Source organism: Panthera uncia (genome assembly GCF_023721935.1).
Source record: "Panthera uncia isolate 11264 chromosome E2 unlocalized genomic scaffold, Puncia_PCG_1.0 HiC_scaffold_20, whole genome shotgun sequence".
Lineage (NCBI taxonomy): Eukaryota > Metazoa > Chordata > Mammalia > Carnivora > Felidae > Panthera > Panthera uncia.
The window spans coordinates 8,158,117-8,175,341 of record NW_026057589.1 but is presented as its reverse complement, the minus strand read 5'-3'; the positions used below and the strand labels follow the sequence as shown (position 1 = coordinate 8,175,341).

Below are 17,225 nucleotides of genomic sequence, written 5' to 3'. Positions count from 1 at the left end.
AGCAGCAGGGACAGAGGCCAGGGTTCCTGAAGCAGAGAAACTCCGGGCCCAGCCTGCATCCCTCCGAGGAGTCACCTCCCTCCCAGGGCAGCTCTACGGGAGCCACAGCACAGGGGTACATGCTTCTCTCCCTACTCACAGGGCGGCCTTAGGCAAGTCACACCTCCCTGTGCCTCGGTCACTTCCTGTCCTAACAAGGTCACCTCTGCCCAGCCTGGCCCTAGTATCTGGAGCCGGACCAGCCTGTGTCCCAGCTCCCCTTGCACTTCCCTCTGGCGCAGCTTCAGCATCGAGGACGCCACTGCCCAACCACATGTTTCATCAAGGCTGTGGACTCCTAGGGCCATGCACAAGCCAGACTTTTCCATTTTGATTTTTAAAAAACAAGACACTACCAGAATCTCAGATTCTGTGGCATCTAGGCCTAGGAGGGGTGGACACAGGGGTCACTCAAATCCCCAACTGAGGCCCCCAGGCCCACTCCAGGCCCAGCCTCCTCCAGAGAAGCCAGGAGGCAGGGGTCAGCTTTAGAAGGAAACAGTCATTTCCATTTGTCCAAACCACCTTGAGTTTTAAGTATGAATATTAACCTTGATGCTTTTTAACTACTGTATTAACTTGCTGAGATTTAGAAATACTGTTTTAAAAAAAAACAAAATTTTTTAATTTCTGTATTTTTTTCTGTATTGTATCCTCATGGGACATTAGGGGTTTTATATGGTAAGCACACCTAAGGTTTTGGTAAAATTATTATCAAATATATATCCAGACGATTCTTCCCTAGAAGAAAAACAATCTTTACACCTGATAAAATATTTTGAAAAGAGAGGTGTTTTTCCCCTTTACTGGTGCTGAACAGAAAGATGGATAACAAGGATAAAATAAAACTGTGAGGCTCAAGGCTGGTATTCTCTTATTTGAGCGACAAGCTGGGGCCAGGCTGTGGGGGGGGGGGGGGGCCACCTTTCCTGCTTCCTCCCCAACAGGATGGGAATAGGCCAAGTCTGCCCTGAACTGCCAGAAAACTGGGCCACCTGGGTTCCTACTGTCTCCCTGTTCCCTCTGGAAGTGGGAGTAAACAGTGAAGGACACCTTGAACGTAGGGAGAAGCACGGCTGGGGCCTCCTCAGGATTCTACAGCCTTCCCTAGCAAAGCAAGGCCCAGGCTAGGGTGGGGTGGCTGCATGGCACCCACCTGCCCCAGACTTCCAAGGTGGAATGGGGGCACACAGGAAAAGGTTTACCTCCTGATTCCCCCTCCTGATGGCTGGTTTCCTGGTCTGTATCTCAGGAACTGCTATGAGACAGCCTCTTCCCTGTCCTCTGAACAGTAGCCTGAAACCAGGTGTCAGTCTTGGGTACCTGCTGATGCTGCAACACCAATGGCAGATGTTTATGGATGTGCCTTGGTAACATTACCCAAGAGATGAAAAGGACGGCCCTGTCAGGGTCTTTCAGGCCCAGGACTGAGCCCCAAGTCAGCATCTCCACCCCAGAAGCCCCTTCTAGCTGGAATCAGGCAGGAGGGACCCCAAGGTTCCCCACAGGCCAGTGGCTCACAGAGGGGCAGCACACCCACCGCAGCACTGCACAGCTGAGAGCAGCACATAACTTGCCTGGCCCAGTCAGCTCCCAGGACGGTAGAGGGAAACGCCACACTAGAGCTTTCTGAGCATTTTAGAACCATGGCAGGGGGTGCTCCCTGGCCCCTCCTCGGCTCCAAATTCAGTCAGCAGTTTATGCCGCCCATCACACCCAAAATAAGGAACTGGCAGAGCAAAAACACAAAAAGGGAACAGGGCTTTGAGCCCGGAGGCCAAGATGGGCCCTGAAAAGAGAAGTGCCTTCACCTTCCCTCCTAGAAAGCCACGCCAGTCAGAGCCCAGAGCCCTCAGGCCACTTTATTTCTCAACAGGTGAGGGTCACTGCCCATCGTCCAGGGTGTCTGAGAGTGAGAAATCCATGGTGATGTCTCCAGTGTGGGGGTGGAAATCCACAGTGTAACTGACAGTCTGAGGGCCGCCCAGCGGCGCTCTGGGGTCCGCCATGGTGAAGAAGTACACTGCCTGCTTGCAGTGGGGGTTCCAGCAACAGTCCCCCTGTAGAAGCAGCGAGAAGATAGTGAGGGCTACTAGCACCCAAGCCCCCTCCTGGCCAGTCTCCAGGCCAGGCAACTCGCAGTGAGAAGCTGGTCAGAACCAGGTGACCTGGGGCCACTGAAGAGTTACAATCGGGCTAACTTGTAACCAACCAGCTCACAGGGTGGGCCTGTTCTGGGACTCACGTGCACAGCACTACCTTGTCCTCTACAGACTTCAGGAGGCCAGTGTTGACAGTGTTGTCCGGCGTGAGGTGGTATTCCATCCACAGGACGGCCCCATGGCTCCTCCCAGGCCTGGGGGTGGGGATGTTGGGTCAAAGACAAACAGCCACACAAGAGATGGGCAGGCACAGCCATAGTTCCTCACCGCTTTCCAGAAACCTCTGATCTTTCTTTCCTCCCCAATCAGGAGGCTGCTAACATTCCACCTGACTAAAGGCCGCTTGGTAAAATGCTGAGCAAGAACCACAACCCAGAGCCCCACCTGCTCCCTGCAACCTGGCTGAGCACTTAGAGGAACCATGGGACAGGGGTTTTTCCTCAGGGAAGCAGCAGCTCCTCCCTGGGAAGGGAGGTGGAGCAGGATGGCCCAACTGTGCCTCACGATGAGTAGCCCTTACCAATTCCTAACCTGCTTTAATTCCCAGCAGGGTTCAGGAAAATGGCCCACTGGGTAACCATAGCAACAAAAAATCACTTTTCTCTATAGCTGTGATCATGACACTTAGCTCAAAGGAAGCTGCAGGTGTGGGGAGATGTGCAAAGCCCACTCTGGCTCTCCCTCCCCACCTGTACACACCCAGAGGCTGTGGGGACCCACTATACACTCAGGGCCACTTTGGACCAGGAAGGGCAAGGCCCAAAAAAGGAGGCCACAGCCACCCACATGAAAATGGCCAAAGTAAGTGCTTAGTCACCCAGGCAGTAACTAGACAGAAAGCAGGCCCTACCACTCCCTTCCCCAGCTTACTGCACCCTGGAACCTGTTCTTACCTCCTCAGCTCAATGGAGCCCTCAGCATGGATCAGGTGTGGGGGTACTGGCTGCCGAAAATCAAAGGTCAGGATCTGCTGGGGCTCAGACAGACAGCGGCATGGGTACTCCCACAGCGGGTGGGGTTCGGCCTCCTTGCTCTCCCTGAAGTCCAGGGCATGCTGAGAAGGGAAGGGGAGGTGGCAGTGGGCAGAGACAGAGACAGAACCAGAGCCAGTGGCCTAGGAGATAAGGGGGCTCTTGTCCAGTCTCCAAGGTCTATACCAGTGGTCCTTTACCTCCTTGGCCCAGGTCCCTCAGGGTAACTGCCACAGTCAGATGCCTCAGTGGGTCCTCAAAGAAAGACCACACACACCGGGATCAAACCAGCTGCCTTCTCTACTCTCAGCTGCCACGCACAAGTGTCTTCTCAGAGAGTTACTTCACCTGAGCCTCATTTTTTCCCTTTTTAAAATGGGATGACGCTGCCTGTCTCATGAGCTACTCTGAGGACCAAACGTCAACACAGGTAAAAACATCTGGCACTTGGACGCTTGCCCATTCAGTGACCATTACTGAGCACTACAGCTGCCAGATCACTCCTACATGAGGCTCCCAGTCTAGAGGGAGACAAGGAATCACAGTGCCTGGACACACCAGGGTCTGGCTGAGAATGGGGTTGGGCAGGAAAACTGACCCACACGTGATCTCTGAGCAGCTACCTGAAGGTCACACAGGAGTTGGTAGAAAGAAGAATGTATAAAGCCAAAGAGTGAGAGGGCGCAGGGCACAGACCAAGTGGCAGGGGTGATGGATGGGGTAACATATGGGGCCAGACTCAGGATCAATAGGTTCACCTGGACTGGGTAAAGGAAAGCCAAGTGGGAGGGGTAGGAAACTGTGCACATGGAGTAGGTGGGTGGGACACTACAGGCAGGAACTGTGCCCCACCTACCTTAATCATGTCATCCATGATGTGTACGTCAAAGCCTTCGCAGTCACCACAGGGACTCCGGATCCGCCACAGGTCCTGTGAGGAAGGCAGAGCCCTTGTCGACACCCAGTTGGGGATGGATGTCACAGGTTCGGTAGGACAGCACACAGACATCCACACCCACCCAGAGACATGAAAGCATGGTGACAAGAGCGAGAAGAGTCAGTGAGGTCAGGTTGGGGGGAAGGGGACAGCCCCAAAAAGGCACCCCTTGCTATTCCCACACACTTGGAAGAGACCCCATGATTGAAAGGCCTCAGAGATACCAAGGATCTGGGAAGGTCACTGAAATCTGCAAAGTGTCACATGATCAAGTCCTCTCCTACAGGGGACAATCAAACAGAGCCACTGGGATGGGGTTTCTTTGGGAAGAAATCTGTAAACCAGTTCCTGAGGCTCTGTGCCTATAAACAGGATGTGAGGACATTGGGAGAGAAGGGACCAGAAGTGCACTCAGGCTAGCCAATTTTGTGTCCCGTTTCCTGGATATATGTCTGGGAATGAGCATCATTCCCACATTCCTTCCTGGGCCATGAAAGCCAGAACTCCTGTGGAAATCTCGCCAGGTAAATAGACAACACAGAAGAAATGCCCAGAAAATCAGTGATGGAGCCACTAAGCTACCAATGGGTGAAGCCGTTCTTATCAAAGAAATATCAAATGAGGTTCACTCTACTTCTCAGGTTGAAAGTATTTCAAAATCCTTTTAAGAAGAAACGTCTTTCCCAAAATGACTTTGTGACTGGTTCTGCTTTGATGAGGAAATTAAAATGAAGCTTTTCAATTTTTTGTTACATAAAGAAGCTGACTTTCCATCTCAAAATGCTTTTAACAACTGGAGCGTCAACTTTTAATAAGAACAGAGTGAGCTGCACAGCATGTCTTCTGAAACTCTTCATTTATGTTTTTTTTAATTATTCTGATAAGGGATAATTGTAAAATGACAACACACAGCCATTTCCATTTCACATGCCAAATTACCGCATTTGTACAAAGGCAAGTCTCTTCCATTCAACCCTGCAGTGTGCTGATACAGAAAAGCAGAGGCCCATATCATTAAGACTCACAATGCTCTATCTGCACCCAAGGTCTCTGCAAGAAAATAAGGACCCCCAGCCCCTGCCCTTTCTGCAACAACTTCTGAGGGGCCTACCCTGAACTCCACGACCACAGCGTGCAGCGAGGCAGTCTGGGGCATCACCACAGCACCAGGCCCCAGATGCTGGTCCACGGCAGTCCGCACATACCAGAAGTACAGGTTGTGCCAAGGCAGCAGGCTGGTAGTGAAGAATGGTTCACCCAGGAGGAGAGAGATCTGGCAATCAGAGCAAGAAGGGGGGCCAAGATGTCAGAACGATTTTGCTAAAGGGTGAAGGACAGGTCACAAGGTTCATGAGAAACATGGAAATAAAAGGGCATCCATTCCCTCAACCAACAAGCATGCCAGGTCTGCACCTGCCTGAAGACACAAAGATGAGCAGACATGAGCCCTGTCCTCAGGAGTGCAGAGTAGAAGAGGGAACAGACAGGGCTGGGGTTATCCTTGTACAGTGTGGTTTGACAGAAGTGAGGAAGGGACATGTGGAGGGACCCCAGGGTCGGGCCCTTCATGGGAAGGGCCAGTGTAGATAACATCTTCCTGAATGGCATCCTGTGGGTAGATTCCCATTCAAAGCTTATCATAACAAACTGTTATCAGTGCTCCTCTAGCAGTCTTCCTCAGGAGGTTCTGAGCACCACAGAAGTGGGGACATTGGCAGCACAGTATCCCCAGCACTTTGCAAAGTGCCTGGCTCAGAGCAGATGGTTAGTAAATATTTGCTGAACAAATTAACAAATGTATGAATAGGAAAAGCAAAGGACTGGGGATTCTAGCAGAGGTATGCAGGGGAAAAAGCATGGGTGTGAGAGCAAGGCCCATCAAGAGCTTTTTACATGAGTATGCAGGGTAGGATGGTAAAGGGTGAGGCCAGAGAGGTGGAAAGGAGTTAGGTTGCCCAAAGGCAGCTTATGAAAGGTCAAGGAGGCTGGACTCCTTCCTGATGGTAAGAGGGGATCTCTAAAAGCTTTAATTTGGGGTTCAAAATGAGAAGGAACGTGTTTTAGAAAGAGCCCTCCGACGACCATGAAACATATGGAGAGACCACCCACAGGGACTTGGGTGAGTACTGCAGTGGTCCAGGAAAGGAGCAGGGAGTGTACAGAAGGAAGGACTGGGAGACACAACAGATGTGGAGGACACAGGGCACCCAGAGCTGGGCCCAAGCAGAAGGACCTCAAGGGAGGGGCCGATCTGAGATGACATCTAGGTGTCTGGCTGAGGTAACAAAGATGCAGATGGAAACACCAAAGACAGAAAAGGGCTGGTCCTGAGTATTCCCTGCCCTGCAACAACAGAACAAGGCAAGAATGCCTGCTCTCACCCCTTCTATTCACCACACTAGTCACCTAGAGTCTAGCCAGCGCACCATTATCAGTGGCTTATAGAAGTGGAGTAACTTTCTTTTTAACATTTATTTCTTTTTGAGAGACAGAGAGTGAGCTGGGGAGGGGCAGAGATGGAAGGAGACAGAGAATCCAAAGCAGGTTCCAGGCTCCTAGTTATCAGCACAGAGCCCGATGTGGAGCTCGAACTCACAAACTGTAAGATCGTAACCTGAGCTGAAGTCAGACGCTGACCAACTCAGTCACCCGGGCTCCCCAGAACTAGAGTAAGTTTTTAATCCTCATCTATGAGAAAAAAAAGTGCAACTTGTACTGAGTGTTCATGGCAGCATCATTTATAGCAACCAAAAAACAGAAACAACTCAAGTGTCCAGCAACTAATGAACAGATAAACAAAATATGGCCTATCCATGAAATGGGATGTTATTTAGCAGTGAAAAGAAATGTAGTACTGATTTATGCTACATGGATGAACCTTGAAAGAAGCCAGTCTCAAACAGACCACACATATCCCATGATTCCACTTACATGAAATGTCCAGAATTGGCAAATTCGTAGACAAAAAGTAGACTGGTGGTTCCCTAGAGGCTGGGAGGGCAGGGGGCAAATGGGAAGTGACTTCTAATGGGCATGGGTTTCATTTTAGGTGATAAAAATGTTCTAAAAATTGACTCATGATGATTGTACAACTGTATGAATATACTAAATCATGGAATTTCACACTTTAAGTGGGTGAACTGTATGGTATGTGAATTAGATCTCAAAAAAACTCTTCTTAAAAGAAAAGGCATAGGGAGAAATGGGCAAAAGACCTGAAGAGTGATTTCAGCTAGCTAGACATGGAGCAACTAATGGGCACAGGAAACGTATTCAACACCAGTGGTTACTAGGCAAATACAAATTAAAACTCACACCCGTGAAAAAGACTGTAATAAAAAAGACAATACCAAGTGTTGGTAAAGATACAGAGAAATTGGAACCTTCGTGTGTAATGGGGATGTGAAATGGTATGGCTTCTCTGGACAGTTTAGAAGTACCTTAAAAAGTTAAACAAAAATACTACACAACCCAGCAATTCTAAGCCTAAGCATTTGAGGGAACTGAAAACACATATCTTCACAAAGACATATATCAACGCTCACAGCAGTATTATTCTAACAGCCAAAAATGGTTAAGCGTCCAAATTCAGCTTAGGTCCTGATTTTGTGGTTTGTGAGTCTGAGCTCTACATGGAGCTCTGTGCTGTCAGGGCAGAGGCTGCTTTGGATCCTCTGTCTCCCTCTCTCTGCCCCTCCCCTGCTCACTCTCTTTCTCTGAAAAATAAACAAACATTAAAAGAAGAAGAGAAGAGAAGAAGAGAGAAGAGAGAAAGAGAAGAGAGAAGGAGAAGAGAGAAAGAGAAGAGAGAAGGAGAAGAGAGAAAGAAGAGAGAGAAAGAGAGAAGGAGAAGAGAGAAGGAGAAGAGAGAAGGAGAAGAAACAATCCAAATATCCACCAACAGGTAAACGGATAAACAAAATGTGACATGGCATATTATTCAGGATTAAAACGGAATAAAATACTGGCACATTCTACAACACGGATGAACCTGAAAGGTGTGACTAGTGAAAGAAGCCCAACACTAAAAACCATGTATCGTTCTACTCCATTTATATGAAATGCCCAAAAAAGACAAATGGATACAAAGAAACCAGATCAGTGCTTGCCTGGGGCTAGGGGCTGGGTGATGGAAACACTCTAAAACTAGAATGTGTGATAGTTGTACATCTCTAAAAATTTATTAAAAAATCACCGTACACTTGAAATGGGTTAATTTTATGGTATGTCAATTACATCTCAGTAAAGCTGTTAAAAAGCTGGTGAAGAAAGGTGATGGATTCCAGCTTGAAGGGCCTGCAGGATATGCAAGGAAAGCATCCAGTGGGCACTTGGACCTGAGAGATTTGCAGACCCAGCTTTGGAGGCCAAAGATTCCCTTATGGGAAAGGACATGATCACTTAGAGAGAGAGGAGACACAGAGGGAGAGGAGAGAACAGACATGGAGAAACCATCAAAGACTGCTATGGAAGGATCAAGTGAAGGAAGAGAAACCCATGAAAAGCTCAGGAAGAGCAGCTAGAAAAATAAGAGAAAAACCTGGAAAAAGCAGTCTCTTAAGGCCCTAAAAAGAAATGTGTTGAGAAGGGAGAGGCCCCTGAGTCATGAGGGCCCAGGGGGCCAGTGAGAGGAAAGGCAGCAGAAGACTGTGTTTACATCTCAGGTTACTAAGGGGTGGGAGTAGTTTTAGAGGCAACGGGTGGTGGGTGGGTTGTGTGACAAGACCAACCGTAGGGGACAGAAGATCAACTGCCGAGGTGGCAGGAAGTAAGCAGAACGGTGAAAAGTGAACCAAAATAACAGGAGTGAACGGGAGCTGGAGCACTGTAAAGGGATAAGGCAGAGAGGCCACAACAGGCGGCTATTCATCCTAACAGAACCATTCTGTCCTCACTCGGAAGGAGCAGAGATCGGTCAGAGTTCAGAGTAGCTCATGTATTTGCAGACCAGACATCTATGCAATGCCTCACCACATTCCCACAGGGGCTGAGTTAGGTATGGGACCCACTGCATGGCCTGAGAAGAGAAGGGGGATGCAGGCCATCTCGGTGCTGTGCTGTCCATGCAAATGCAGAGCCCCTGCCACTCACCTTTTTACCCTCCAAGTCTGCAGATGTTAACAATTCAGGCCGTTTCTCTATTATATTAATTTTATCTTCCAAGTGATTAGCCTTGAAAATCTTATGAGGAAGAAAAATGAAAGTATTGTTTTTGTCCAGAAAAAACACCTCAAAGTTGTTTTGTATGCTTGCAGTTTTCTGGCCAAATTGTTCTAAGCACCACTTTTATCTGCTTTGTGAAAATCCTCTCCTCCAGGGGCATCCTGTGCACCAAGCAAAATGTTGTAACAGCAAAAGAAATTTCTCTTACAGACGTATCAGCAGGACTTAGCAATAGGCTTGTAGTTCTGGTAGTTTCCTTCAGAAAGGAAATCAAAACCAATCGATGGCCAAGGGAAGAAATACCATCATGGAACCAATCAGTCAGGTCAGCTTGTGAGTGTTGACTCCCTGGGCACTAGGTCCCAAAAACAAATCATAAATTCAGTTATATCACTGCAAAGATTGTAGCTTTTTTAGTTTTATGTGAAGCGAGGAGAAAAGCCATAAAAAATAGAGTCTAAATGTTTGCTGCTATTCAGTGACAGCCCCAGAAGACTTCTACACCGGCTCTCAAGGTGGGAACTCTCACCAGCTCCCTTACTGCCGAGACAGCATCAGAGCAATCAATCCCAGACTCAGCAAGGCAGGCCCCTGACCTGCCTCCCCACCCGATAGTTTAGTAACAACAGTCACTTACTTTTTTCATCAGTCTATAAGAAGCTGCTGAGCTCTCTACTGTAAATACCTAAAAAGAATACGATGCTATTAGAGATTCATTTGACAAAGAAATTAAATTAACGGGCGTCTGGGCGGCTCAGCTGGTTAAGCATCTGACTCCTGATTTCGGCCCAGGTCATGATTTCATGGTTGTGAGTTGGAGCCCTGCATCGGGGGTCTGAGCTGAGCATGGAGTCTGCTAGAGATTCTCTGTCTCCCCCTCTCTCTGCCCTTCCCCCACTCGTTCTTGTTCTCTCTCTCTCTCAAAGTAACATTAAAAAAGAAGAAATTAAAGATTAAAACTGGGGCACCTAGGTGGCTCAGCTGGTTGAGTGTCCAACTTCGGCTCAGATCACGATTTTGTGGTTTGTGAATTCGAGCCCCACATCAGGCTCTCTGCTGTTCAGCGCACAGCCCACTTTGGATCCTCTGTCCCCCGACCCGCCGCCCTGCTCTCTGCCCCTCCCCTTCTCTCTCTTTCCCTCTAAATAAAAGTTTAAAAAAATTAAAAAAAAAAAAAAAAAAAAAGGTTAAAACCCAACAAGATAATTCCAAGGCGGAATGTACCACCTAACCAAGTCTACCTGTGCTCACTACCCACTGAGACAGCACCTACTTTCTGCACTGATGCAAGGTGCACTCAGACACTGGAGCTGCAGCTATATGGGAATAGCTACAGCCTGACTCCTGCCTGCACACGGAGGCAATAAACCCCAAAGCCCCCACATGCATGGCAGCTGCACTTGCAAAGGCCTTTAGTCACAGAACTGTGTACCCAGACCATGTAATATTCAAACTCAAGAGCTGCCCTCAGGAAGCTGGCAGAATGCGGTCTGGTACCTGCTCTGCCCCAAGGTGATGGGCCAACAAGGAGAGCAGACTGCCGTCACTGACGCACAGGCAGACACTGTCTGGCTTCAGTACCTGCAGGAAAATAACAACCTCAATACTTTTTCTTATAGCAGGTCAAGAAATTCTTGTTGGAAAACTGACAGAAACACTTCCTTTCTCCTAGCCCCATTAACTCACTCTGTGATCATTGAATCTACCCCTCAATACCCAGCTGGATCTTCTTGTAGCCCCAGACTTGTGCTTGCCTTGTAGGCAGTAAGCAGCCCCCACCCTCCAATGCAACCACCTCACCCACCTCTCCCTACCCAGACCTGTCAGGAGAGACTATCCCCAAGCTGTCCTACAAGGCCCACCTGAAGACCTGCCCCACTTGCTAGAGGCCATCTCTCAGTTTACCATAAGCCTCTTCCCTCTCTGGTCACAGAACAGACAGCTTGGGCTTTTGAGTGACTTGCCAAAGGCAGGGATTACTTTATAGGTCATAGATCCCTTTGAGAGAAACTTTAGATGGCTGGGATCTTCCCTCGTGCCAAAATGCATGCATGTACATATGTGCACACATATTTCTGCATACAACTCCAAGAGGTCCAAAAGACACTTCTCTAAACCCTTTGTATAGTCCTGAGCTGAGAGACTCCTGCTACATGCAGCAGGGAGCAAAGGTTTCAGGCAGGAGAGTTACATAATCAGACTCATATTTTAGAAAATTTTAGAAACAATGCAGCAGATGAAAGGAAGAATGGGGTGGCTGAATCCACTGGGATTATCCATAGGAACTACTAGTGACCACAAAGGCAAAGTGTCTAGAGGGAAAATGGCAGCGGCTGAGGTAAGGCTCCCAGGCAGAGGTTCTCACAGGACAGCAGAGAACAAGCCCTCACAAAGTCTAGTAACATGCTTCCTGGCTACTATCTGAGTGCCCACCCAAAAGCCAGGTAGTACAGAAATCAAAACCTGCATATTATAAGCAAGCAATGACCTGAGGCCCATGCTACAAACTCCTTCTTGACTATAACCACCCAAAGGGCTGGACACTTACTGTCCGCAGAGCCTGGATGTATTGATCAGTTCTGTCCTGATCGTTGATCTCTCCAAACCGAGGCCGGTTCCAGAGCAGGTGAGCTTGGCAGTCACACACGGGGCGTGCTGGATAGACTCTCCTGTCCTTTTCAGGGCTAGGCCAGGAAATAGACACACATGATGAGCATAACCTGCTAGACACCAGCAAGCATGAAGGCATGGCACAGAGATGGGCACAGGGATCTGCCCCACTAAAACTGAAACAAGCCATGGTGGGCACACCCACATCCTCTAGAGGGCATGAGTCCAGGAACTGGCTTTCAAGTAGGCATTAGAGGTTGGAGGGTCCCCCAATCCGAGACTTCTCATTCATGTCTCCCCCAAACAGGGGCCCTGCAACCAGGGCAGTCTCTTCTAAGAACATGCCAATGGGCACTAACACATCTACTTACAAACTCTTGCTCTTGTTTTATTCTGTTCAGACACAAGCATGCCCACTTGTGCCACTACACTGTTTATAAGGTGAACTTACGTTAAGTACACAGTATCACAGGCCCAGTGCTTCCCCCCGCCACAAGACTTGGGGCATACCTGGTCCTCTGGAGGCTGTACCATACACAATAGTCATCATGGTGCGCTACCAGGTAGATGCTTGAGCCTTGGACAACAGGCTCTTCTTGTGGCAGGAAGTACACACACTGCATCCAGTGGTCCCGCCACTGAAACAGGGAACAGAGATATCAGCTGTCCCCAAGTTGCAAAAAGAGCAACGTCTCTAATCCAGGAGCCAAAATCTAAGCCAAAAATCAGCTTGCAGGGAGACCATGCTGTGGACTACAGATGACTACTCTTGCCACAGAGATAAATAAGAAGATTCTCAAGTCAGAGAGGTTCATGTCCTGAAGGCTTGCTGGCTTCAAGTATACCGCCCAGGGAAGCAGTCTTCCAGAAGGGTTTAGGAGAGGGGACTCCAGCCTCCCTGTCATGTGTGTGTATGTGTGTGCACATGTGCATGCCTCCACCTCACGTGTGTGCACACACACAAAGGAAGACAGAGAGGGAAGGGGGAGAGAAAGCAAACATGGCAAATGCAAATAACTGTTACATTTAAGTAAAGGGCATCTCAATGTTTATTTTCATTTATTCTATGGATTTCGAATTTTTCAAAATAAAAAGTTGGGGAAATAGTACAGAAAGGTTTTGTTCTGTTTATTCTTTTGAATTAAACATTTTTTAAAGACCTGAATACTCTAAATTGTGAAACATGGTATACAATGATCCGGAGTCAACTTAATACGCTGTGTTGATCCTTTTTGACACTACAAACCCCACATACAGGATTCTATGCTAAGAAAATGCAAACAAAAAAGGAAAAAAAGCTATATTCTCAGGAACACCCATATTACAGATTTATACTAGCAAAAACTGGACCAAATGTCCAGCAGCTCAGAAATGGGTCTACAAAATCTTATTCAGAATATTCACAGACACTGACAATGGTAACTATCATGACTAGTGCAGCATGAAACCAGAAGTCAGCACTGACAAAATCTGTGCATATGGAAAGAGATCAAAGGAAGGGAGTTCTTAGCAGTGACAGGAACCCTGAGTGACTTTGGATTCATTTTTGTTTTACACAAGGTTTATTACTCTCTTAACCTTTAAGCTTCTTTTTTAAAAAGAAAGAACTGTCCTAAAAAGTGGATGCCTGGCTCAATTCTGATGACACAAGCGTGTGTACTCATTCTCTGTCATCACCAGGAACTAAGAAAAACTTGGCCCCTGGGAGACTCCATCACTGCTGGGCGCAGACGCAAATGAGGCTGACACCAGCCTTACTTCTCAGGAAGCATTCCGCCCTACCCAGATTTGGATCTAACTAAAACGCAGGTGAATGACAGCCCCAGGTATCTAAGATGTCTATTTGAACATAAAAGCTAGAAAATGACAATGTAACTAGACACACTGTAGAATAAGGAAACACAAGGAGGAAAAACAGATTCTCCAAAACCTGTAGTTCATTCCTTACTATGCAAATTGACCCAAAGACAAAAGAAGCCGTCCCCGACCCCTCCCGGGCTCCCATAATGCTCCCTGATCATCCTCAAGTCCTTCTCAACACGCCAGCCTCCCAGGTTCTTAAGCTAAAGGTCTGCTGACAGAACCCACTGACCAAGGTGAGACAAACTGAATATATTTCAAACCAAGAGCAGTTTAGTGAAGTCAAGAGAGAAATCCATTAGCAAGCAGCTCTTCACATTTCTAACAGTCCACAGGCCACCACTGGTAAACAAAGGGCACAAACTGTACAAAACACTGGTAAAGGAAGGACACAATGTCAGGAGACCTGGGGACAAGCATCCACTACTGCCGCCTAGATAGAAGGCCCTGCTCCAATCACTCACTGGGTTGGGTCTCAGTCTCAGTTTGGGCAGTGTGTGGTTAAGCAGCAAGTCTTCCATGGGAATTCAAGGAGAAAATATACATAGTAGCACTTTAAAGATATGCAAATAATATCATTAGCATTTCACATTCTTATGCTAATTTGTATCCTCACACTCCGAAAGGGAAAGAAAACAGCCCAACGTCAACCTCAATTCTGTAGGAGAATTCTGACCCACGCCCTCCTCCCACCCCCAAATACACCCTGAGCCTGCAGAGGACCAGGATATGCCGAGGAAGTTCATACACACTCTTTGGAGTCACACACGCCCAATGCCAGACAAGTGGAGGGCAGAAAGGAGAAGAGGGACCTCAAAGGCCCGGGAGGGGGAAGGGGACCAATCCTGTAGCAGTCATGACCCTTTGGCCTAAGCAGTAACTCAGAGAGCAGGGGAGCGGCTAAGGTCATCCTTAGAAGTCACACTAGAACTAGCAGATGAGCAATCAAGATAAACCCAGTGCCCAGCAAATGGTTAACAGGACAAAAAAACACAGAGAGAGGATGGTGCCCCAGGGCCTCCCAGGCGGAAAAGGAAGGCTTGATTCCTTGGCCCTGAACAGGCACCTTTCCCACTTTTTTTCTCTTTAGGTGTGCATATAAGGGGTGGACAACACGTGCACTTGAGAGAAAATTCAAAAGATATAAAAAGGTCATGGAGTAAAAAGTAAGTTTGCTTTTCACCCCTAACATCTAGCCCCCTTCCCAGAAGCAACCATTTTTACCAATTTATGTAGATTCTTCCAAATATATTCTTATATACACCCACCACACATAGACACTCATAAACACATACATCTTATTTTTATTGATACCAACGTTGGCATAGCACACACTGTTCAGCACCTCTATTTTTGTTTCACTTAATGATCATCCTAGAGATTATTCTCCATCAGTGATAAGAGAGCTGCCTCTCTTAGCATCAGTAAGGATGCAGTCCCCTACTGGTGGCTTCTGGGTTGTTCCAGTCTTTTCTATTACATCAGGGCTGCAGTGAGTATCCCAGCACACGTCATTATACACAGACACCAATCTGTCCAGAACCTAAATGTCTGGAAGTGGCATCCTTCCTCTGATGACAGATTAGGCCTCCTTGTGCTCCATGGAAGCTCTGATGCTCACTGGCCGGTTGTCCCCACAGCTCTCCCGACAGTGCATTACCAAATTTCCTGAACTTCATCACTAACAGGTGGAAAATCATGTCTCACTGCAGTTTACATGTGCATTGCTCTTATGAGTGAGGCTGAACAGCTTTTCACATGTTAAACAGTACTCTGCATTTCCTTTTCTGTAGTTCACGTCCTCACCCACTTTCAATTGAGCTAGAAAAGGTACCCGTTTTTTTTTTAGAAAAGCTAGATTTTGAGGCCACGCAGAAAATAAGTCTGCAGACAGACTGTAGTCCTCCATTCCAACTTGATGTGAGACTCCCTGGGATTACTCGAGGGCAAGGGGTGTGGGCTCTGAGAGTAGCTGTGCTAGGACTTGGGAGAGCCAGCACATCAAAGTTTCCCCAAGGCCCCCTCTGTGGCTGCTGCCTGAATTCAGCTGAGAGATCTATTTTATATCTTATTATGATAGGTAGCCTTGCCTTTTGGGGATTTTTGTTTGTTTGTTTAACTCTTCTCTGACATTGATTCTGACATAGCCCCTCCGGTCTCTAAATTCTTGTGAATCTAAGGTTCAACACGTTACTTTCCCACAACCAGAAGTGGGTAAGTTTCCTGATTTACATGAAAATGTGCTCAGGTATTATCTCTTACCTGTAGCTCCTCTGGGTCTGAGTGTGCCCAGAAGGGGGCCATGCTGCACTTAATCTTCCCCTCAGGGTCCATTTCAATGTCCCACCAAGAGAGAACCACCTGAGCTCGACCAGATGCCACAGGTTCAAACTGCCGGCTGTGGCAGGCTGCTGAGCTACTGACTTGCTTGCTGAAGTCCACACTGTGGAAGAATATGCAAGAACTTAAGCATATTTTAAGCCCACACACTCTATTTTTAAGCTTTTATGGTGACATCACTAGCAATGGGACTTGTCTGCAATGGACTCCTGCCTTCAGAAGCAGGTGACCTCAGCTAGGTTTCCTTCTCACTCATGAAGAACTTCTAAAGACCCCAATTCCACCAAATATCTTAAAGCGCCGTCAGCTGGGGTGGTTTCGTGGTACCTGAACATAGGCAGCACATCACTGAGGACAGTGAAGTCAGCGGATGACACTTGGTTCAACTGAATGTCATAGACAGAGGGTGCACCAGGGCACCTCTCCAGTTCCAAGGGGGGGACGATGACCTGCTCTCCACAGCTGGTATGCACAGGGATAGGAAAGAGCTTATTCCACGACCACATCCTCCTGGACTCCACCAGCTGAGCATAGACAGTTGCTCTGTGAGGCACTGCCTCACAGTTTTCCTAAGTTTGTTAAAAAAACAAAAGAAGAAAAAACAAACCAGTATATTATCAGAAAATAAACCCACAGTAATCCTCATGGATCAAAAGAGGTTTGTTCTAGGCATGCCTAAGTGGCTCATGCTCAGTCAGTTGAGCATTAGACTCTTGATTTCAGCTCAGGTCATAATCGCAGGATCTTGGAATTGAGCCCTGTGTGGGGCTCCACACTGAGCATGGAGCCTGCCTAGGATTCTCTCTCCCACTCTCTCTCTCTGCCTCTCCCCCGAGCGCGCCCCTCTCCCCTGCTTGCACTCTCTGTCTCTCTCAAGAAAAAAAAAGAGAGAAGAGGAGAGAAGGAGTGGGGAGTGGGGGGGGGGGGGAGGGAGAGAGGGAGAGAGGGGGGGAGGGGGGAGGGGGAGAGGGAAAGGGAGAGGGTTTGTTCCTTAATATCAGGTCAGTTGAGCAGCATCTAACGCCTTACCACTATCAGAACAGTGAACTGTTTTTGGCCTAATGTCCTTGGGAAAGGAGAAAAAAGGAACCACATTTCAAAAAGAATACATGCTATATCTAAAATGATTTATGTCAGATAAAT

The 17,225-nt window shown here is 47.8% G+C and overlaps 1 protein-coding gene across 12 annotated transcripts in view; it reads right to left on the bottom strand.

Moving 5' to 3' along the window:
- Nucleotides 1-1,875: 1,875 nt before the first annotated feature.
- The window catches only part of PRMT7 (protein arginine methyltransferase 7), a 46,967-nt gene continuing 31,617 nt past the window's right edge, over nucleotides 1,876-17,225 (bottom strand). For 5 of the 12 annotated variants that reach the window (XM_049622908.1, XM_049622906.1, XM_049622905.1 and 2 more), the window contains 13 exons: nucleotides 16,410-16,651; nucleotides 16,005-16,185; nucleotides 12,393-12,520; nucleotides 11,821-11,956; nucleotides 10,770-10,853; nucleotides 9,910-9,957; nucleotides 9,481-9,627; nucleotides 9,201-9,290; nucleotides 5,221-5,382; nucleotides 4,029-4,103; nucleotides 3,095-3,255; nucleotides 2,285-2,395; nucleotides 1,876-2,099 (listed from right to left, as the gene is read on the bottom strand). In XM_049622908.1, coding sequence (XP_049478865.1) covers nucleotides 1,892-2,099; nucleotides 2,285-2,395; nucleotides 3,095-3,255; nucleotides 4,029-4,103; nucleotides 5,221-5,382; nucleotides 9,201-9,290; nucleotides 9,481-9,627; nucleotides 9,910-9,957; nucleotides 10,770-10,853; nucleotides 11,821-11,956; nucleotides 12,393-12,520; nucleotides 16,005-16,185; nucleotides 16,410-16,651 — 1,773 coding nt within the window. In that variant the 3' untranslated portion in view covers nucleotides 1,876-1,891. The remainder of the gene's footprint in view (nucleotides 2,100-2,284; nucleotides 2,396-3,094; nucleotides 3,256-4,028; nucleotides 4,104-5,220; nucleotides 5,383-9,200; nucleotides 9,291-9,480; nucleotides 9,628-9,909; nucleotides 9,958-10,769; nucleotides 10,854-11,820; nucleotides 11,957-12,392; nucleotides 12,521-16,004; nucleotides 16,186-16,409; nucleotides 16,652-17,225) is intronic. The other 7 variants (XM_049622909.1, XM_049622911.1, XM_049622912.1 and 4 more) reach the window with 7 other exon arrangements.